A 21810-nucleotide genomic window follows, 5' to 3' on the forward strand; every position below is an offset into this window, starting at 1 on the left:
CTCTAGCACTACTCAATCATGTGTTCAATTGCAGGAGCAGGTAAATCATTTGCAGCAAGCATGTGTGGAAAAGTCTCAGAAAGAAGAGCCAGCTGCTTTAATTCTGTGTGTGTGTGTGTGTGTGTGTGTGTGTGTGTGTGTGTGTGTGTGTGTGTGTGTGTGCGTGTGCGTGCGTGTGTTCTCAATGAGTTGTGCACTGAAATGTGTGTTCATGACTTTGCTGCTATGTCTTCTGAAGGTCCTGTTGCTGTTTTCTGTGACAGCCAGTACAGGATCTACATGTCCTTTTAATTCATTATTCTCAACCTCCCAACCAGGGGTAGGCCTACTTGCATCCCAAAGCGATACTTCTGCAGTTGCCAATGGGCACAGTATATGGAAATTATTGTGGGGTAGCTAAGAAAACAAAAAATATTTTTATATAGATATTTCCACACATTAGCCTAGAAATCTAGACGCACCCTAGCGGCAGCAAATGTAATTTGCATCCAGGGTCAGTCTAGCAACTCTCCGTTGGCTTGCGAGCTGATAAAACCAAATTCTGGTCAGGCCAATCACATCGTGTATAGAGTCGGTGGGCAGCCTTAACATAAGGACGACAGAGTTGCGACGGTTCTGCGTGAATTGCCTGCTACTTGAAAACAAAGAAGATGGCTGCTGCTGCTGGTGAACAGCGGTCTTTCGAATCGGCTTTGGCCGCGACTCTGGAGGACTTGGAGTTAAGCACTGAAGTCATTCTTAAAAAAGGAAGATGTGTTCGGAGTTTTGCCGAACGGATACGGCAAAAGTTTAATCTATCAACTAGTGTTGCTCTGGTTGGTTGTAGCGCTATCCTATTGTGTGCAGAGGGAATTTGAAAGACAACTGTTTATCCCACCCCTCGGATTGAGCCCTGCAAATGGTGAGTTCCCAGACCCAACAGCTTGATGTGGGTCTGGCTTGTCAGGCTATCCACACATAGTGTTAAGGAGGAAACTAAACAACCAAATAGGGAACAAATGTGTGCGATGCTGATCGTAAGTAATTTATTTGTCCCAATAAACAGTATAAGCTACAATAAGATGATGACTAGACAGACAATGACTTGAGTCAGTTGTTGCCATTGAGAGTTCATAAAACCTTGTTAGCAAGCGAACAGAGAAGATTAAAAAACCGAAAGCAATGGATAAGCCCATAAGTTATTTATTGCAAACCATTTCAAACTATTTAAAAAAAGGTGTACAGTATATGGAAATAGTTACCAACCCTGCCTTTAAGGCCCTAAGCTAATTAAATAAGTAACTGGGCTTACTGGTGCATTCAAAACAACTCGACTTGAACACAGCATACCTTAGTTCAAGCTCCACCTCTGAGTTGCTGTCTGTGGCTGTGGCAGAAGAGAGAGACAGCCATGCTTACAAGCGCAGACTAAAACCAACTACTAATGGTAAATTGGTCAAATTTTGTACATTATGGCACTTTTGGCATTATTGATCGTACATCTTACAGAGGCAAAATTATCAATAATTATCATACACCTGGCATCACATGACAGATGTCGAAGCTACTTCAACTCATCTGATAGAGCCGTGGTTGTACCTCATACGAAAAAGGTGAACCACTGCTTTTAATAACACTTTTATTGATAACGAGCAGTTAAAGCTGTGACCAGTTCAATCAATAGCCATTCACCATTGTTTGACATAATTTAACATGTATTTTAGAGGGAAAAAAATACTTTTCCCCCAAGCCTCTCAAACAAAAGATTTTCCCATGTGTCAAAAGAGGTGAAAATGGCTTCAAATGGGATTTCTTATCATGTGGGCTATCTACATGAGCTGTGCTGAGCGCATAGGCTATGCCATTAGAGGTCCTGAGGGTTTCAATTACACACCTGCAAGGCTTTCCACAGACTGACTCATTCCAATTTTGCACCAGTCTCATGTCTTTTGTACCTTTACTGCCCTTTGCACGGCTGTGTACACTAGTAATGTACTGGATCACTTGAACAGTGGCTTTATCGTTTGGAAGGTTTCAGATTATTCTGGCCAATTGGTGTTTTTTTTATGCAAATGTATAAGAAAATTTGCATCCTATTCTGCACGTTATGTTGTAAGAAACATAAATATGACAATGTTTTGTCCGACTTATGTAAGAGCCCGAGCTGAATGCTTCTGGTTTCATTCAGAGCACAGTTTTGTATTTCCTGCTGCTTTTTTGGTCTGTTCACATGGAGGCAGAAGAAAAAATTAAGCCATTAGTTATCTGGCATTTAGGATTTTCATGCTCCATTGAAACTTTCGCTAATTATTCTGTTTTTTTAGCAAACTTCTGCCTACAGTGCACCTCCAGGTAAAGCTATGACTCCACAGACTGTGTTTTTTTATTTTCTAAAAGCCTTGTGAGTCTAGAGAGAAACAAAATACTATAAAAGCAAGTGAAAGCCTGTAAATAGTTTTCTTCCAAAAATGCCCTGCAAGGTTATTCCAGAATTGTCGTGTTTGTTGCTTGCTATTGTTTGTGTGTCATCAAACAGTAAGAGTAGACATCACACGAACACCATTGTCTTTTTTAAGAATTGGTTTATATTGTTTTTCTGCCCTTGATGTTTCATAGGTCTCGGTTCTTCTGAGTATTACAAATGCATAGAGTTCAGGTCAACGATCCAAACAGAGTCCCATCCAGCTCTCCTGATTTATACTCACATCACACAACTATCGATACTTTACTAAATCAAGACAACTGACATTTGCATATGAAGACTTTGTTATGCCTGTTCGTATTTGCATTTTCATAAAGGATGTTCACAACATAATCAGGCATGAGGATAGCAGGATGCATAAGTAGACATGTGATTTACATACAATGCATTGCACATGAACCATATAATGCCCTCATTAGCAGAGGTGACAACAGTTACGCTTCCCCCTTATATTCTGTTATATTCATATTTTAAATATACTGTATATACACTGCAACAATGACAACCATCTCCAAACCGTCAGCTGCTAAAACATATATAAGTTTACTCTGTAAATGTGTCTAAAAAAGGAGTTCTGAGTGAATTATAAGCAGCCTCTACACCACCATCCTTTCATATGCCTTTTTTGTGAGATAGAATCTGAGAAAATGAGGTCAAGAAAATGAGCCGTTCAGAAATTTAAAATGAGACCCATTAACTTGATGTAGAATAAAGTGACATTTGAGCTCCCAAACAAAGGAATTGTGTACGATTCATATGGTTCATATTAATATTTATATCGTTTAAGTGTCCATTTTGCAGATACTAGTCTGTATAATTGCCTGTGCTATATTCTGAAATAATTGCATGTTAATGGCTTTATACGACAAACTCATAAACACTTTCTGGAGTACCAGTGTCTCACCACCGTGGGTAGATAAAAGAACATTTCAAAAATTCTTTCAAAATAAGACCTCTTTTTAATGATTGTTAGCTTTTATTAGAGATAATCAACTTCAATCAACATACATTGCATTCAGAAAGTATTCAAACCTTTTCACTTCTCACATTTTGTTATGTTGCAGCCTGATGCTAAAATTGTTTACATTTATTTTTTTCCCTCATCAATATGCACTCAACGAATTTTAGATATTTTTTGTGTGCAAATGTATTAAAAAGAAAAAAACAACTGAAATATCACATTTACAGAAGTATTCAAACCCTGTGCTATGACACTTGAAATTTAGCCCAGGTGCCTCCCATTTCTCTTGATTATCGTTGAGATGTTTCCTTGACTGGAGTCCACCTGTGCTGCATTCAACTGATTGAACATGATGTGGAAAGGCAGACATCTGTCTCACAGTTGACAATGCATATCAGAGAAAAAACCGATGGAACTTATAAGGCTGTTTGATATGGGTTTGCTTTAAATATAGCACTATATCCACTGAATATAATTTGGAGCTCTATTCATGCTCTTGCGAGAGGAACCTACAGAATAATGCCATTCTCAAATTCATGGCAATTTGACAGCTCTATAATGGCCGGGCTCATGACAACTTCAGGACTTATAAACGAGGTGACAGGTTGGACAATTCTGAGAACTCCTGCAATGGTGCATTACTCACTCGAATTATTGTTTTCAGGTAAAAGTGACTTATCTTCCAGCAGAGATACTGAGCTGTTGGTGCTCAAGTGGTACAGCTTGGACAATATTTAAACAAACACGTTCTGTAAAACAAATTCAAATTCATCACAAGTTAACTCATCATTTGCATTTACTTAGAAGTCAGATCATGGCCCAATGAAGTTGTAAACATTTTATTTCTCTTCATAAAATGTTATCTACTCTTTACTGTTTTACATATCCAAATGAACGCTTTTTTTCTCTCACCATATAAATGTTGACATTTAAACACGCTGCAGATTTTGCTGCATTCTGTTCATCAAATGTCACAGTGACAGCAGAAAGTGTGAAAAGCGATCTGTGGCTCAAACCAAAGTGAATGACAGAAATACATGATTCTTTCATTATCACAAATGCTTCATGTTCCTGCTATATCACACAACCAACATTAAATGAAGAGGGAGCGACGCTTTAAATAACCCTGTTTACACAAATTCAACCAAATGGAATCGAAAACACACGTAATACACACAATTATCCTAATACACTATCAGTTAAAGTGGACAGGAATGGCAATTAAACATTTAGATTAGAACAGCACGCTATGTAATTGTGTATTTTTTGCAAAGAAAAGAACAAATTCACTGTTTAACGTATATTTTTTAAATCACAGTAGCATATTTTCAGTGCTAAATAGACTTTCAGTAGCCTATACGTTTGTTAAAATATAAATCATTACACTCCTACTGTATATCTTTTAATTCAAAGCAGGCTAACATTTTTACACAAGTCTGTAGAAATTCAGTCAAAGAGACGGAGCTGTTGCGTATTTTTGTTTGTGACTGATATGCTGTACAAACTGGCTGCTTTATGAAAGCCTCACTTTCACTAAGTGAGTTTTTGAGTTTCGGTGTGCTTTAAATGGAATTTCTTTATACTCAATTTGCCTGTCAGTATGAAGACTGACAAGATTCAGATTACATTTGGAGTGAAGAAGTAATGCTGGAAATCACTAGCGGATATCATTATTGTGAGTATTCAAGCGAAACAACAATTTAAGCATAGTTGTCTTGAGGTATGACATTTATAACAGCACCTGATAAATCTGCCATAGTCATGGAGGTGGGAAGGCGCTGCACTCTGTGTGACATTGTCAGGATGCTTGACAATTGAGCCCTGTCCTTGCCTTTTCTTCTCCTTCGGGACAGGAAGTCGCGGCACAGGTAGGACAGGAACTTGTCATGCAGTGAGGCGTAAATAAAAGGGTTGTAGCAGGCGGAGCTCATGGCGAGCAGGTGAGTTGACACCTGGATGATGTTCACGTAATTCTTCCCTAAGATAGAGAAGTCTGTGTCCAGGTCACGGATCAGATTCACCACCTGTGAAGTTAAGCAATGTTTAGCATTCATACAAGGAAAAAGTCATTTGATAATTAATTCCAAGAATTATTTCCTTAAGGAATTTATCTTAAAGGAATAGTTCTACATTTTGGGAAATACACTTTAAACCTATAGTGTGCAACTATTTTATATTAATGAACGTCTGTTACATTCAAGCCATTGCCAAATGAGTTGATAGAAAGCTGATTTAGATTATCAGCTCAACAAAACTCTCTGTATTTCTCAGTATGGCTATGTTTAAGAAATGGTGTCGCCAAGCAACTTTTGCGCGCAGAAGCTTGAGTAATGCGTTTTATGTTACCGCTGAGAAAGAACAGCAACGGTCAGCTTTGGAGAGGAAGAGGACAAAAAAACGACAAGATAATTAAAGCTGCAAGCAGCGTTGGACGGGCCCTCGCTCCTCTGCGCGCGTCGGGGTTACTGGCGGACGCTGCTTCTTGCAACCGTGCATTAGCATGGCACTCAGACACTACAAATTGTCACCAATGAAAAGGGAACTCCCTGCTGAGTTCAATGATACCTCACACAAGACTCTATACAGTTCATTAGCTGTGAAAGGGGGCGTGGCTAAAGCATAGGGGGCGGGCCAAACCATGACCAATGAAAACGGAACTCTCTGAGTTCAATGATACCTCACACAATAGTGTACAAGAATCGGGCCCTTAATTATTAAAAGGGGCGTGGCTTAAGCATATGGGGCGGGGCAAACTGTCACCACTTAAAAAGGAAGTCTTTGCTGAATTCAATGATACCTCACACAATAGTCTACATCAAATGGGTCATTAGTTATAAAAGGGGGCGTGGCTAAAGCATAGGGGGGCGGGTCAAACATCACCAATTAAAAAGGAACTCTGCTGAGTTCAATGATACCTCCATACAAGACTACCTTAATGGTTCAAAAGCCATAATAGGGGGCGTGGCCTAAGTACATGGACGTGGTTAATGTACGGGGGGGGGGGTTATATATCACATGTAGATGTAGATGTCCTCATATGAATCTTGAAAAGTTTCGAGCCAATGTACACTCATTACACCCACTTCCTGTTTCAATGGCGAAACGCACAAAATGTCCGCCCCGCCACGGTCATGCCCTATGACAAAAAGTTTTTCTTTTAATAACTTTTCGTCTTAAGATGGCACAGACCAAATTTGAAGTTGATCGGATAAAATCTCTAGGATGAGTTTGTTACAGTACGATGTGGAAATGGCCAAAAGCACACTAATTTCGAACTTTCAATTCAAAATGGCGGACTTCCTGTTGGGTTTAGGGTATGGCTGCAATTATGTTTTTTGTACGTCTTGAAATGCTTCATATGTCTACCAAGTTCCGTGAGTCTACGTTAAACGTACTGCAGGGGCTCTATTTTTATTTTTATTTTTTTTGTAGGGGGTGCTAGTGAGCCATTTTTGTGCGCCTATTCCCGAAACCCTTAAAATACGTACATTTTCACCACAATTGATGAGACTAACAATTTTGGTGAGTTTTTGAGTATGTTAAGCCCCTCAAAAAGGTGATTAATTTGCCGGAAGAATATTAATTCCTTCAGTTTCAATAGGGCCTTCGCCGCTAATTACCTCTTCTGAAGAGTTCATGTTTTTTTTTTAATCCAGTTTCCTTCTTGAGCAACTGGTGGATGAGGGGTGGGGATGGCAGAAACTACGCACTATGGCTTTAAATAATGTATCACCTTGCTAACTTAACATTTTTGATTAAGTTCAAAGATTCATAGTCACGGAGTATTGAATGTGCCTGCTTTTTGTAAGCTAAGAGATATCATCACTGTTGCACTAATGCACTTCAGTATGTACATTAGTAGCCTAAGTCATATCGCCACAATGTTCTCCACTGATTCTCGCTGATCTTTAGTTTGGTAAAACGTTCTGTCTGTTGCTGGTTCAAGCCGGTCATTTCAGTCTAAAGATTATTTGCTTTCGTGCAGAGAATAAAATGAGAATATTGACACTACCCTCATTTCTGCATGATGAATGTAAAGCTACAGTCAGCAGCAGTTAGCTTAGCACCAAGATTTGAAATGGGGAAACAGAGTTGACGAGAGTTGGTGCTCATTTTTTTACTACAAGACTCGTTGTCACTGCACCAGCCAAGAAATCAAGAAATAGTCTGGCACATAATCTCCATAAAGCCACAATTTGTAGGTTTTTGTTCAAATTAAACAAACCAGATATAACATGTTAGTTAGTGAGCTTCAGAGGTGCTAGTAGGTGATTTTGTTACCGTTGGACAGAGCTAGCAGTTTGCCCTGTTTCCAGTTGCTATGCTGGCTACAGTGTTGATCTTCTCATCTAACTTGCAGCAATGAAGCAATTAGGCATTTTTCTGTCCAACTATTTGAGAACCTAAAAAAGGTTTTGTGTGTTTGTCTTTTGTCAGCGGGATTATGGAAAAACGCGGTCAGCCCTATGGTCCCACAGCCCTATGGTCCCACATTTCTAAGATTTTTCTTAAAATTAGACCCCAGGTTAGGGTTACATTCCATCTGTAGTCCATTGCTACTGGGTAATAGGTTGGGTTTAATTGGCTACCAAATTGGGAGAAAGGAGGATAAAATCTGATACAAATTTATAAAAAAGGAAATGTGGGAACATGGGGCCTAATTCTGGAAAAGAATCTTAGAAATGTGGGAACTGTGGGAACATAGGGCCTAATTTTCAGTGAAAAAAAATATTCTTAGAAATGTGGGAACATAGGGCTGTGGGAACATAGGCACGCTCCCAGAAAAACTACTGGTCTGATTTTGATTAAACTTGGTGGACTGGTGTAGCATGGGGAAAGGGAAGAACCAATTACGTTCTGGAGTAGATTCACATCAAAGGGTGGGTACAGAGAGGGTTAACATTGAGAGATAGGGCATGGCCTTGGCGTAGGTCTGCGCTCTCAGAGTGCTCTTCTAGTTTATTCATGTCTTCATGTAGCCTATCCATGAAATCATCAGTCTCTCTTTTCCATTCATCTGTACCTGTAAGGGAAGCCATGAGAAGGCAAAACAGAGGACGGACACCAGCAGCAGGTAGAAGGTCTTCCTCCTCCGTCTGCTCCATGCAGCCCTTGCAGATCTCAACTCTTCACACGCTGTCAAGCCTGACGTGGTCCTCTGTTTCAGATGATGGGTTATAGCACAGTAGGAAATGGAGACAGCAGCCAGTGGGAGAAAGTAGGAGAAGAATAGAATGAAACAGGAGTAGATGAGGCGGCCTCGCTCCTGGCCATCCCAGAACTCCTCACACACTGCCATCTGCAGCCCCGCAGCCCGCAGGTCCAGGTGGACGGTGTGAAGTGCTATAGGTGTGGATAAAGCCAGAGAGGACAGCCAGATCAGGACCACCAGACCCCAGCAGAACTGGTACCCAGCTCTTTTGCGAATAGGATAAGCCACAACCACATATCGATCCACCGCGATGGCCATGAGGGACAGGACCGCTGCATAGACAGCTGCAGACTGCATGACAGTGACAAAATGACACATGTGGGGACCAAACACCCATCCACGCTGGTCAAAAGCATAAGATGCAGTCAAAGGGACGCAGAAAATGCACATGACCAGGTCGACCAGTGCCAGATTGCTGATGAGGAAGTTTGTGGTGTTGTGTCTTTTCTTGTTGTGCCAGATAAGAAAGAGCAGGAGGAGGTTGCTGGAGCAGGCGACCAGCACCACGGCAAAGTAGAGAGGAATGAAGATGGGCTTCAGGTCGGACAGGAGGTCCAGGCCAGAAAAGGAAGGGGCCGAGAACGGGGAGGAGGAGGAGGAGGAGGAGAAGGTGGATGAAGAGTCAGACATGGGTGGAGATAAAGAAGAGGCTGGAGTAGAAGGGTTGACCCTGGATTGGTTCAGTGACTTCGCCCAGTCCATAGCTGCAGGAGCCAGAATTCATAACAAATCAACTAGGCTAATTATACATGTTTTGCATATATAATACCTCCTTTTACATCATAATTGCCTACAAATATTAGCACAATTTATTAATAGACAGCATTTGTTATTGCGTCCAAATAGATATTAATGTAATGATAGGGAGATTAAAAGTTTTGAAGATGGACACTACTTTGTCTCTTTAGTCAATCCCATTTAAAAAGCTGCAGGGCTTGTAAGTCCCCCTCAGTTAGAAAGCATCTTTACTTTCATCTGCATGCTCTTCACAACATCTTATCTCCCTCTCCTCTTCACTCTACATTCAGCTTTTATTTCGCTCTGCCTCTCTAAATCTTTTCCATCTCATTCTTTGGAAACCATTTTTGGTTTTCATCATCCATTTAATCAATGTGACCTTATTTTTGTCTATTATTTCCCTCTTAGCTGTCCATATACAGCCAAAATACCATCTTCAGAGCCTGATTCATAAAAACATTGTCATTCTAACATCTGCTGAAACATCAGTCAGATTTCATGCGTTAAAATGGCCATGGATGCTGATTTATTTTACTTTTTAGCAATGGCTTGAAAAATCTCTCGGCTATGACTTAAAGATTTGGTTCATTAACAAAAACATGACAACAATGTAGAGTGATCTTGACTGGTTTTTCTATTTAAATTTGCAAAAACATCTGTCTTTAAAATGAATATGTTTGAGCTGTTTAAAAAAAAAAACTTTTTTGGCATCATCACTGGCAGAGCATCCTCGTTTTGACAGCTTAATTAATAAAGCAAAAAAGAAGAGGGGGGGAAAAGATCACACTTTAAAACCTGTATCTACAAAATAAATCTTGTCAGATTTGTCAAATTCCAAATAGTTCTAAAAGCAATTGGAAAGCTTCATCTGTCAATGGAAAACCTTCGCCGACCTACTGTAGAGCATGGGTAAGTGCTTCTTAATGATCTACGTAGGCTGAGACTTCCTGCCCACTCCATTGGTCATAATGTTACTTTTCTTTTACTAAATTATCAGAATTTCTCATGGAGGATTGGTTTAATCATGTCCAATATGGCCACAGAAAAGGAATAGGTCCCTTTTCTCGTGCTGATTCGGCTCATTGCATTGACCTGACCAATTATTTGCACAAACAACGAACATTTCACACACGTTAGCTTTTTTAAAATAAAGCTTAAGCAGCCCTTAATACACAAAATGCATCTCAATCTTGTTATTAAACAACCATTTCTTCTTTAAAAAAATAAGGTGATGCAAGTTTGACAGTTATCAGAGTACATACATTTTAATAAAGTATAAGATAAAAGATAAAATACCTCTAAGAGATGTTAGTCAGCCATTTTAATGACTTTCAGCATCTGTTTGTGTCCTCTGTCCGCAGGCAGTCCCACTGTTGTGCAGCCTGCTGCTGCTTCAGAATAAAGAGGTGAGCTCTTTCTCGCTCTCTCACAGCATACAGTAAGTGTTCATGTGAGTGAGTCACCTCCAGTAAGATGGCTTGTCTGTCATCACCCGCAATGAACAATCATAATCACTTATGATATTCCTCTTGGGAACTATAGAGCCACTCTGGTAATAAAATGTGTGATTTGTTTTTAATGCCATGGATCACTATAATTTTCCTATTGGGACTTTTACTGTGTCTTTGGTTTTATATAGTGAATTAGTTAGTGATCCTGACACATTTGATGACATTATTTCCCCTATATTGTCCCTTGTGTTATCTTAAATGTACCCTGTACTATACAACTCAACTGAGTGGAAGAGCTGACTTTAACTTAATTATTATCCCTGAATAATTTTTGTGATGTTAGATTTCCAGCTTTGAGGTTTTTTACAATGAGGCCACTTTCTAAGCAAACACACCCAGAAACCAACATTAGGGAACAGAAATTAAATTGAACAATTAAGGAACAAACCACGATCCTTCTCCAGCAGTACACATCACATATTTATAAAAACTAAAACTAATTTAAAAATTGTGAGTCTTGGTGCAAAAAACAAAGGATAATCCAGGACAAAATGAATTAGCATAGGACTACTTAAGGTAACAGAGGGCTGATAGTGAAGATAATGAACATATCTATGAACTGGAAGAGATGGGAAATAGTTAAGGATTTGTAAAGCAGTTGTAATATTAGTTTATTATTGTTATGCAAATTTGGAATATCATTAAGAAAAAATCAAGTTTGTAACAAATAATGGTCACCGTCAATGCAACAAAATGTAGCACTCTGTTTTGTTGCACAGTATTTGCTTGTATTTACTAATTATGAACTTTTCAGCATTAAAAGTTCATGACTTATAGGTGCAGTAATTATTTAGCATTTGAGTTAGGTTAATAGATGCAAATGATTTTTATAGTTATGGAGGCATTGGAACAAGGGTGTAATTTACCACTATGGTTATTTATATGTCAATCACCATTTTTTCTTACCGTTGCAACATGTTGTGAACTCTGTCATGTCAGTTTCAGGTCCTGGCCATCAACCTCCTTTTCACATGCATACAGTAGCATTTACTGGGAAAAATATTTGTTTCTCCCCTGGAAGCAAACTATGCTCCCCAGTGTGAAAGCACTGCATTTCATGATCCAGCAATCCACCTTGACCTGTTAACTCAGCTGCCAACAGCGTTCTTATACAGCAGCAGTCAGAGTAGTGCATACGCCAATAATAACGTGGAGTGGTTAACTTTCCATAGATACAGTAGCCTATATGTACGCATGGTTCATGCGAACAGCCAGATCAGATATTGCACGGCACATGCCGTTATTTCTTAGTTATTTATTTTCATCAGTATTTGCTTTTAACCTGAAGCCTTTTACAAAGTGCTCTAGTATTTTCATGACTTGGGGATATTGATATGACAAATGTAGCTCTGTGTAGGTGTAAATAGAATTCTGGCCACTGAACATATGCTCTGTGTAGCAAACACATTCCTACATATTGTACAGTACAGTAGGCTACACATCAATTGATTTCAGGGCAAGAAATGGCTTCGGTGTCCAAAATCACTGCTCCCTCTGGTGGATAGATACACCGTTGCAACAGTTTTTTTCACACAGAGCGTAGAGGTGTTACCAGTCCGTCCCATGCACACTACGTCATCGCGGGGGATTTTTATTCATCCATGGCCCGGCCAGGGACCAGTCACAGACCTGCCGTGGCCCCAGCACGGAGGGAGCGAAAATTTTAGGTGGCTTCATCTGTAAGTGGGTGATTGAGCGTACACCTGGCTGTGGGCTCTGTTTTTAGGCCAATCCTTTGAGTTCCACAAGCCCCAATGTTCATGGCAAAAAGGTCTTTAAATAGTCTAAAAGTTTAGGTGTAGAATAGGCAGTGGCATCGGACTGGGGGGGGGGAAGGGAACTGCGTACCCAGCGCCCTCATGTGAGGAGGGCCCAAAAAGATGCTAGAATGAATAGCTGTGGATGCAGGGAGGGGCCCATAGAAAATGCCTTTCTACAGGGCCCTGAATTTGGTGCTACGCCCCTGAGAATAGGCATGTGTAGAAGTTTTCACCAATGAATGATATCTAGTTTCCAAATATCCAGGCTTTACTAGGGACATTACTGAGTCATGAGGCAATCCAACTCCTGAAGGAAAACCAGACTCAGGTGTAAACGGTGTCAGCTGTTTAATCACTGCTATTGTCTGCAAACTCAAAAAGCTCAAAGCCCCATTTGGTTGGTTTTCCTTTCATGTACTGCCTGTATCATGTCTGGGTCTTGCTTGCAACCATCCGCTTATTGACGCTGATGTTTTGTCCTGGGTGGAAATGGGTCTTGCAGCTATCTTTGATACTTGAGTAAAGTAGCTCAGGTGGAAAAGATGGCCATGTTCCAGTGTACCTTGCTTTCTGTCATTTTCTGTGTCCTCATGTGAAGGTTAAATTCTGCCTCTCTGTGCCTTTCTTCAGTCACAGTTCCACTTCCCCAGGCCCCGTGATTGCCACTGTCCATGTTGCCTCGCACTTCCCCTGTGACAAAACCTGTCAAAGATGGTCCAAGTGGCAGGAAATCCCACAGAGACGCGTCTGCGTAGAAGACGAGTCCTAAAATTTGAAGAACTCGCCGGTGGGTAGGTAAGCACAGGGATATTTTCATCTTTTAGAGGTGTTTGTTTATGTAATAAAGGTTTTGACTGTGGTTTCTGAAAAACAAATTGAACAGCAGCTGCTGCTAGGACTTAATTTATTTCCAGGGGGCCTTACTGGGAAGAATTTCTTTGGTGGTGGAGTATCAGCATCCATCTCTGTTCTCCAGGAATTATCTTGCTGGAACCTTGAGCTGTCCCAGTGAGGTGACTGCCACCAAATACCTTAATCCAAATATTGTGGGTAATTTTGGTCTCTATGCACGGCCATGACACTTACCACTTGAAGGGGGTTGATAATTGCCAGAGCTGCAGCTGTGTACAGAGGGGGAGGGGGAATCTGCATCAGAAAAAACATAGTGGCATAAATCATCATCTGTGGATCTCACAAATTGATATTGGATGGTATAAAGTGGTTTAATTGTCATTCAAAGATCCAACCTCGTTCAAAAATGCAATTAATTGGAAACTAACTTAATAGAAATGTGAATAATTTTGTTGATATATTAATTTTTTTTTTCTTTTCCAGGAATGGCGTTTAGGGTTAAATGGTAGCTGAAGCTCTTTTTTTCAGAGGACGCCACATGCAGGCGGATTTCTTTAACACCTTCCACAGATGGAAATTACCATCATGGTGCCAGTCAAATTTGAATTTCCTGCCATTCACTGTTTCACACTATCATGTCATCCCAATCTGACCTATGACCACAAAGCACGGCTGGGTGAGACCTCCAGAGTTGGCAAGTCACTGACTTCACTCATTAAAAATCATAAAAAAGCACCCTCAAGAATAAGTGAAATAAATCCACATAATTATGTCAAGTGGTAGAATTTTATAAATTAGTTCTGCACTAAATGAGAACAAATGCTGTTTTTCTTGGTGCGTTCAGCTGATTTCACCCTTTCAGTCCTCTGGGTCCTGAAAGATAGACCGCAAGATAATCAGGTTTTCATGTCAAGGACCTCATCTGAAAGTGATTCACATTAGATAATAAAGCCATGGCTGCCGTTATTCAACATCATGTTATCATGAACACTGAGCGTGTTCATTTAACTTTGGGGTCATTTTTGAGGATCTAGTTTGTGGTGCAGTTGAACTGTATCGTAAACTCATGGTCAAACTAGTCAACTTTACCGTTCTTGAGTTACAAATTTTCGATCTTTTAGGGGAGTTTGGTTAATATTAAAATGGAACTTTTTTTCATTAATTGCAAACTGAGACAGGTTAAAGGCTCAATGGTGTTTTTTTTGCCTCCAACGGGGCCTTCCAGGCAGCTAACCCTAACCTTAACATAACCATTGCCGCGCTGCCTGGGAGGAGACGTTGGGGACAAAAAACACCAAAGACCGTTTTAAAGCAACACTAGAGAACTTTTCCCGCTTCGGTCCCCCTACAGGTTGGAAGCGGAATTGTCCATTACATTACATTATGAAAGTTTGCCAGATCGGATAGCGCGAGCTGTAGTTCGAATGAGACAACCTGTAAGCGGGAAAAGTTCTCTAGAGTTGCTTTAAAGCGAACGATCAAAGTTAATGTAGCAGATGCTGCCTTTAAAATATGGTTTGTTGCTGCCATCTAGACACTGCAGTCAGAAAGGCAGACTACACATTACACTGTCTGCTCTTATACTGAATGCACACACACATTTGTACTTATATACCAGTGAGGGCCCTCAGTCACATAAATCTCTATACAACCAAGTAAGTTAACTGAACTATACTTTCTTCTAACCTTAACTCTTAAACAGTCCTCACTTTGCAAGTATGTCCTCACACCTTAGATCTCAAATTGGTCCTCACAAAGATAGAAGTACAAGAGCAAACCCAAATGTGTCTGAGATTCTAAGTTTTAAGTTTAAAATTGCATCTTAACTACCTAGCTAAATATAACAGTGCCCTTGCTTCACCTTATGTGCAGACAAATGAGCAGAATTAATTCTACTTCTTTTTATTGAAACCTGGGTAAAACTTCACTTGTAAAATCAACATGGTAAAAATAAACATGTTACACAATATTATCAGGAATATATCACAGAGCATTCCTACTGTCAACGATGTCAATTTTTCAAAAAGTAAAAATGTCTGCAAGATTTCTTAAGAGTCTAATTTACAACATGGTACTGCATGTGGTCCTTCATTAACCTTGATATGTATTGAAAGTAGAGAGCCATTCTTGTAACAGATAATGGGTGTCACTACACAGACCAGATGCCAATTATGAAACTACAGAACAAAAGTTATTTTTTATATATTTTCATGGTGTGATGTGGTTAAATAACAAGGAATGAATAAGTACTTAACACTCAGTTGCTGGGGATACAGAGGATGATGACAGGCTGTAATTGCTTTTTTGACCGCTGTTAACAAAAGCTTTGGCCATAACGCTGCTCAATATAATCATATAATGCACAAAATGAGCATCGGGGGAACAAATATCCCCTCCTGAATGCATGCGTAATTAGTTCTTCTTTCAGTGTTATTTTTACACACTCATTTCTCCGGGCTGTGAGCGTCATCTTCCGCTGCGTTGTGAGTCTCTCCCTCCGTGTCCTCTTCGTTCTGTGTTTGGTTTGTTTCAGCTGGTTCGTTATTCTGAGACGGCCTCAGGAGATATTCCAGCTCTTCTGCGCTGATGGCCACCTTCTCAGGAATCAACCACCTCTTGAAGTGTTCAAGAGCACTAGGGAAAGGTGGTACACAAAAAGTCAAAAGGTAATAAAAAAGAGGTCTATTTCCACTAATTCTGTTGTCTAGAAAAGCAAATTACACAAACTATTCAATTTAGAGCATAGGCTACTACCGTAAAAGAACAGCAGATGGAGCTATTCCTGCAACATTCAACATTAGAATATATAATAAAATGTGGTTAGGATGATGCAGTTTTTACTTGGGCTTAAAATGGGGCAGTTTTTGACAGACCAGAAGGTAAACTGAGAATAGAAGCGCCCCTCTAGTAGTATAACCCTTTACCTAATGCTCGTGTTCTGGCAGTGTGTTTAACAGCATAATCCATCCCAACTCATCCTACCTCTCATCCATGTCACCACCTTGGAAGAGCTCTGAGGTCTGCGCATCGTGCAGAAATCTATCCCAACATTCTTTCTTAGCTTGAGACAAGGATCGCAACATGTCCCTGGAAGTCACATCACTTGACTGACCCTTTAATTTCTTCAGGCGGTTCTCTGCACCAAAATGTAGACAGAAAAAAATACTGTATTTGTATCTTAAATCAAAATGTTGACATTTATGAATGGAGGGTCAGGGGCAGGAAATGTCTGACTTTGACAGAGCACACACAGCAGGGTGCAGCAGACATACCAACGTGTTTGGCTATTTCGGCATCATCACGGTGGTATGCGAGTTTGTTCCTCTATCATCATATATAGTCTATCAATTAGTATAGGTTTATAGGATTATTTACATCATTGATTAATCTCAAGATTGTTTCCTCAGATAATAGACTTATCATTTAGTGTATAAAATGTCAGAAAATAGTAAATATCAGGACTTTGAAACCATCAAATCAAATCATTCCTACAATCTACCACACAACTTGATTGAGGAGGATGTATGATGCATGTTATAACCAGGTGGATTAAGGACAAGGTGAGCTTCAGTCATGAAAGGGACAGAAAGAGGCAGGAAGGATGCCTGTACCTAAACTGGCTATGTAGCTCTCAGAATCCTCCATGGGTTCCCATTTGGCGCTAGAAGAACTGGTATGTGTCCAATTTGATTGTCCATTGACCTGCACTCCGAGTTGTGCTGCTGGCTGGAATGAATCTTTGAACTCCGTGTTGATCTCCGGGGTTGTTTCCACTTGCGCCTCCGGCAGACTGGAGCAGATTTCGGTCCACAGCTCGCCGCTGGACCGGGCCTCCTGGCTCTCAAAGTCGTCAATCATTCTGGTGTACAGGCTAAGGTAGAAAGACAATTCAACATTAGTTAGCGTTAGCCCAATTTTGTTGATGGCCTGGTTCTTTCAGCAACAGTAAAACACGCATGTTCGTGATACATTTAGACGAAAAAACAGAAAAGGAAACTACGCATATTCCCAAATACTAAGCGCAATCAAAAACTGAGCTTTAATAAACATACTTAACGTTAAGTTAGCTAAATTGGTGTCTAAAACCTACTGCATTGACTATTGTTGTGCATTTCAAATGTTCTTCAAACGATTTGTCATCATAATAAATTGCAAATGTGTCTTACCTGTGTGAAAATATCAATGTAATAACCGTTTTCTTCTGATGTATGAATATAGAGGTTAGCCTCACTAGCTAACTGTGTCCATGATCCACAATCTTTAATGAGCGACTGCCCACTTCCTTATTTAGGGTCATATGATTGGACGTTGCAACTGTCCATCAAACTGATTTGAGTTGTCATTGGATTTCTGGGGCTTCATGCTGGACAGTCCACATCTTATTGGCCAGGCGCTGTGTTTCTCTCAGGAGCAGGAAGTTTGTCTCAGGCTCAGCTGGAAGAAAGGAACGGTTGTTGCGAACTACAAAGGTAAACAAGCTCTGCTGACCTCTGTTGAATTATTATTTACGTGAGTATTCACTATTTGAACAACTGACATGAGCACTGGCAACTGTTCAATATTATATATTGATAATGTAACGCCATGTATTCAGGGTTGCAAGCGCTGATCACCATGTCACTGCAGGGAGATCCAGTGTAGGACATGCTCGCAGCGTTACGCCTGGCAGTAGTGGCAGTCCCGATGGGTGTGCTGCTGTCCCGGACCATGGCGTGGATGTCCAGTGGCAAAACACACCCAGAACTCATCAGCAGGCTGAGGGGTAATAGTATAATGGGCTGTTGTCTTTGACATTACAAGGTCTTTGACTCAAGATCTCAAGGTCCACAATGTAAACATATTTTGAGTGTGAAAGCTGGTGCTTTAATACTGTAATTAAAATACACTATGGTGATACTCTCTAATGTGGATATTGGCTAAGCACACATTCATTATTAACTTCAGTCAGAAAAATATGGAAGATACCTTTAACCAGAATTAAATTAAAAGAAAAATGGACATCTTTTATTATATTGTATTACTATAAATGTAATTAAATGGAAATGTAAACTATTATTATATTGTATTACTCACAATTAGGCATATTTAAATGTTTTTGAAAAAAGGAAAACTGAAAAGGGCTACTGGATATTTAAATGACAAATGGATGTGGCAATTGGAAAGTAAAATTGAAACCAATCAAATGGAAAATAGAAAAGCTTTAAAAAAGTGTAATGGTAAAAGGAAAACAATAACATTTATAAGAAAATTGGAAAGGGAAAATGCTAAAAAGATATACTATCATTTTGTTCTTCCATTTGTTAATTCAAGCTGTTGCAAATGAGGGGGCATGTGTAAAGTTTAGAAAAATGTATAAATGAACTGTAATGCAGCCTTTAAGACAAGGAAAACATAACATTTACATCATATCATGATGTTACGATGACCAAAATACCCATACCATTATCAAAACATAACATGTATATATATATAGCACCTAGCCTTAAATATTGACCCAATACTTTGCTTTCGTTCTCATATTGTTCTTCTAAAAGCCTGCATTAATTAGTTTTTTCCCTTCACATTAAAAGGAAACAAATCCATCAGGAAATAGACATCACAAGTTCACAATTTCCAGTTCAGCTCAGTGTCATCGCTTCTTCCTTTCTCCCCCAGATCACGGGGTGATACGCAGCGACCGAGTGTTTGATGCCATGCTGGCTACAGACAGAGGGCTCTATTCTATAGACTATCCTTATGCAGACTCTCCTCAATCCATAGGTATTCATTCCAGTCACTCTTTACAGAAATATACACCTATCAATATAGTAACAGGTACTTGAGTGAATACATTCTGTTGTAGAATAATAGCTGTTTCATGAGCATAGATGTGTGCTGTGACTCTGTGCATTTTCTTATGGCAGGCTACATGGCGACCATCAGTGCACCACACATGGTGAGTAACAAACACTGAACTGTTTTGAGATATGAGCAGATTTCTTAAGATGAACTATAATTCACTTAGGTACATACACATGATTGGCTGTTTATTTTCCTATTGGCCCGGTTTGACAGCATGCTCATGCTTTGGAGCTGTTAAGTGACAAACTAACTGAAGGGGCATCGGCACTGGATGTGGGTTCAGGAAGTGGATATCTCACTGCCTGCTTTGCAAGGATGGTACGTTATGCATAAAGTTCCCTACCAGTTGGCACAAAATACAGTATATGAGTGAGTGCAAAAGCTGCATTTTCTGTTTTGTAGACAGGATCCGGTGGTAGAGTGGTTGGCATTGAACACATCGATGAACTGGTTCAAATGTCAATAAAAAATGTGCAAGCTGACGACCCAGAACTGCTCACCTCTGGACGCATCAAACTTGTAGGTGAGTAAGGAGATGTCTTGCATCTTTCAAATTTTTATGTTGCACACACACATCTATGAAAAGACTATAAAAGTCATATCTACATATGTCCACAGTGGGAGATGGAAGGCTTGGCCACCCAGACGGTGCCCCGTACGATGCCATTCATGTTGGTGCAGCTGCAGCTACTATTCCTAAGGCTGTAAGGACGCGTATGGCTTTTACTTTTGTGAAAATAGAATAGAATAAGAGAAATCATGCACTTATTCAGCATCCAAAGTCCTAAAACAAGGCAGCACAGAGAGCTAAGGTTAAAACAAATTGCAGTACATCTGACCACCGTGAATTTGCCTCTTGAACTGAACTCACCTCATGTGAAATGTCTGTTTTCTGCCCTCTCTTTGTTAAAGCTTTTGGAGCAGCTGAAGCCTGGTGGCCGGTTGATTCTCCCAGTGGGCCCTGACGGTGGCAGTCAGGTGCTAGAACAGTACGATCGGCAGATCGATGGGACATTTCTCAAGAAAGCTTTGATGGGAGTGGTTTACGTCCCGCTGACTGACAAGAGGCGTCAGTGGCCTGGGTATTGCACGAAAACACTCCTAACCTATCTTTTTTTAAACCAAAATCAATAAAGGAAAACCACTTAATGTACTGACAAACCTCCATCAGGTGCCTCTGTAATCTTCAATGAGTTTTGTGCGTCATGATTCACATCCATTTCCATCCTGTAGCTTGTTCCTGATGATATCCATGCTGTCCTTCCTTCTCTCCCCAGAGGTGAGCTCTGACTGCAGTGTGGTTGCCCCCACAGGAGATGGCGTTGGTGCTGCATCTCCACAGCCCCGTAGCACTCCTCATGGTTTCACTGTGCTCCAGTCTTAACAGCCACCTGCCCCGCTGGGTTGTCACCTAGCAACGTACAAGGAGGATCTCGCTCTGTCTGCCCGACCAGATTGTCTTCCAAGAGTGATAAAACATTGAGTGACCACCGCTGGACTGATGACATTACTCACAGAATACTTTGAGTCAGGTAGAGAGAGTGGGAAGGATATTGTGGATGTCATAAAAAAGTTGTCTGCGATCTAAGTGATTCACTGTATTAATTGTGGGTAAGTCAGTGAAGTTCAGCCATGAGACAAATTCAATTACAGCTTAAGAAGCTACAGTATGTGTTCTTCTGGATGCTTGTGGGAAATTCAGATGAGATAATCTAATGGGAATGCTTTGGCTATGAATGCTGTAACACAAAGACAAATGCAAGTACAAGCCAAGGAAGTTAAATGAAAATCCAGCAAATTAACAAAGTAATATATTGTGGTAAAAACTTAGTGGCTTCATATACTGTATGTTTAGGATAATTCCTGTTTGACATTTAGCCGGACTTATTTTATTTTAGTTTTTTGAAACTACCTGTCTGCAGCTATTGAACGATGTGTACACTTTTAAGATTTATTAATAAAACCTACTAAATTGGTATTGTATTGTTTTCTTTTTTCTACTGAAAATGTATACATAAGGGTGAGGGAGAGCTACAGGAAGGACAGGGAAGGAATGTTTAATATTTTAAATGAGAGTAGGACACTGGAAAGAAGAAGAAAATGTAATCATTGTCTGCTGAAGGAAACGTCCTCATTCAAGTGTCACAAGACTTCTTTATAAATCACCTAAAATACTGAGTAAACAAAATAACATTACAGTAAAAAAAAAAAAAAATTTAATAGTTTTTACAGAGAACCATATTCACTCTCAATAGATTATCTTCTAAAACAAAATATAAGACGTAATCTGTAACAAAATTTGTCAACTAAAATTCCATAATCAAAAAGGTACACAGAGGAGAAAAATGTTATTACCCTCAAAATTACTTTCCTTACCTCATTATCTTTCACATCATTTCTTAAATTGAATAATCTTTGATCAACATTTTAAATCATTTTCCAGAGAATTCCAACTATACAACCTAAATCCTCAC

The 21810-nt window shown here is 39.9% G+C and overlaps 3 protein-coding genes across 7 annotated transcripts; 1 reads left to right on the forward strand and 2 right to left on the reverse strand.

Moving 5' to 3' along the window:
* Positions 1-4400: 4400 nt before the first annotated feature.
* On the reverse strand, positions 4401-11817 carry prlh2r (prolactin releasing hormone 2 receptor). Its single transcript, XM_078278126.1, has 3 exons — positions 11790-11817; positions 8446-9338; positions 4401-5446 (listed from the first exon to the last, which is right to left on the reverse strand). Exons 1-3 carry the CDS (start codon positions 11815-11817, stop codon positions 5123-5125), a joined length of 1245 nt encoding a protein of 414 aa, XP_078134252.1. The 3' UTR covers positions 4401-5122.
* Positions 11818-15381: 3564 nt separating this feature from the next.
* ccdc32 (coiled-coil domain containing 32) lies at positions 15382-17772 on the reverse strand. The gene is made up of 4 exons (XM_078277648.1): positions 17662-17772; positions 17107-17366; positions 16478-16631; positions 15382-16129 (listed from the first exon to the last, which is right to left on the reverse strand). The coding sequence occupies exons 2-4, from the start codon at positions 17351-17353 to the stop codon at positions 15940-15942; spliced, it is 591 nt and encodes a 196-aa protein (XP_078133774.1). The 5' UTR covers positions 17354-17366; positions 17662-17772; the 3' UTR covers positions 15382-15939.
* A 90-nt stretch (positions 17773-17862) lies between these two features.
* On the forward strand, positions 17863-21312 carry pcmtl (l-isoaspartyl protein carboxyl methyltransferase, like). 5 transcript variants are annotated; one of them, XM_078277647.1, is made up of 9 exons: positions 17863-17964; positions 18090-18257; positions 19151-19255; positions 19399-19430; positions 19550-19654; positions 19739-19859; positions 19955-20040; positions 20249-20418; positions 20614-21312. In XM_078277647.1, the coding sequence occupies exons 2-9, from the start codon at positions 18140-18142 to the stop codon at positions 20624-20626; spliced, it is 750 nt and encodes a 249-aa protein (XP_078133773.1). In that variant the 5' UTR covers positions 17863-17964; positions 18090-18139; the 3' UTR covers positions 20627-21312. The 5 variants fall into 5 exon arrangements, with proteins under 5 accessions (XP_078133773.1, XP_078133769.1, XP_078133772.1 ...); XM_078277643.1 differs by having other exon boundaries at positions 20650-21312; XM_078277646.1 differs by having other exon boundaries at positions 17872-17964; positions 18122-18257; positions 20650-21312.
* The last annotated feature ends 498 nt before the right edge of the window (positions 21313-21810 follow it).

This window comes from Sander vitreus, chromosome 20 (assembly GCF_031162955.1).
Source record: "Sander vitreus isolate 19-12246 chromosome 20, sanVit1, whole genome shotgun sequence".
Taxonomy (NCBI): domain Eukaryota; kingdom Metazoa; phylum Chordata; class Actinopteri; order Perciformes; family Percidae; genus Sander; species Sander vitreus.

Excerpts from the sequence above, each read along its gene's own strand:
- prlh2r (XM_078278126.1), bottom strand. The coding sequence starts at position 11,817 with ATGACAGAGTTCACAACATGTTGCAACG. Across the intron at positions 9,339-11,789 it reads GTTCACAACATGTTGCAACG|CTATGGACTGGGCGAAGTCA; the intron begins GTAAGAAAAAAT and ends TGGCTCCTGCAG. Across the intron at positions 5,447-8,445 it reads TCTCATGGCTTCCCTTACAG|GTGGTGAATCTGATCCGTGA; the intron begins GTACAGATGAAT and ends TTAACTTCACAG.
- ccdc32 (XM_078277648.1), bottom strand. The coding sequence starts at position 17,353 with ATGATTGACGACTTTGAGAGCCAGGAGGCCCGGTCCAGCGGCGAGCTG. Across the intron at positions 16,632-17,106 it reads GAGCTACATAGCCAGTTTAG|AGAACCGCCTGAAGAAATTA; the intron begins GTACAGGCATCC and ends ATTTTGGTGCAG. Across the intron at positions 16,130-16,477 it reads GGTGGTGACATGGATGAGAG|TGCTCTTGAACACTTCAAGA; the intron begins GTAGGATGAGTT and ends ACCTTTCCCTAG.
- pcmtl (XM_078277643.1), top strand. The coding sequence starts at position 18,140 with ATGCTCGCAGCGTTACGCCTGGCAGTAGTGGCAGTCCCGATGGGTGTG. Across the intron at positions 19,256-19,398 it reads AGACTCTCCTCAATCCATAG|GCTACATGGCGACCATCAGT; the intron begins GTATTCATTCCA and ends TTCTTATGGCAG. Across the intron at positions 19,655-19,738 it reads CTGCCTGCTTTGCAAGGATG|ACAGGATCCGGTGGTAGAGT; the intron begins GTACGTTATGCA and ends TCTGTTTTGTAG.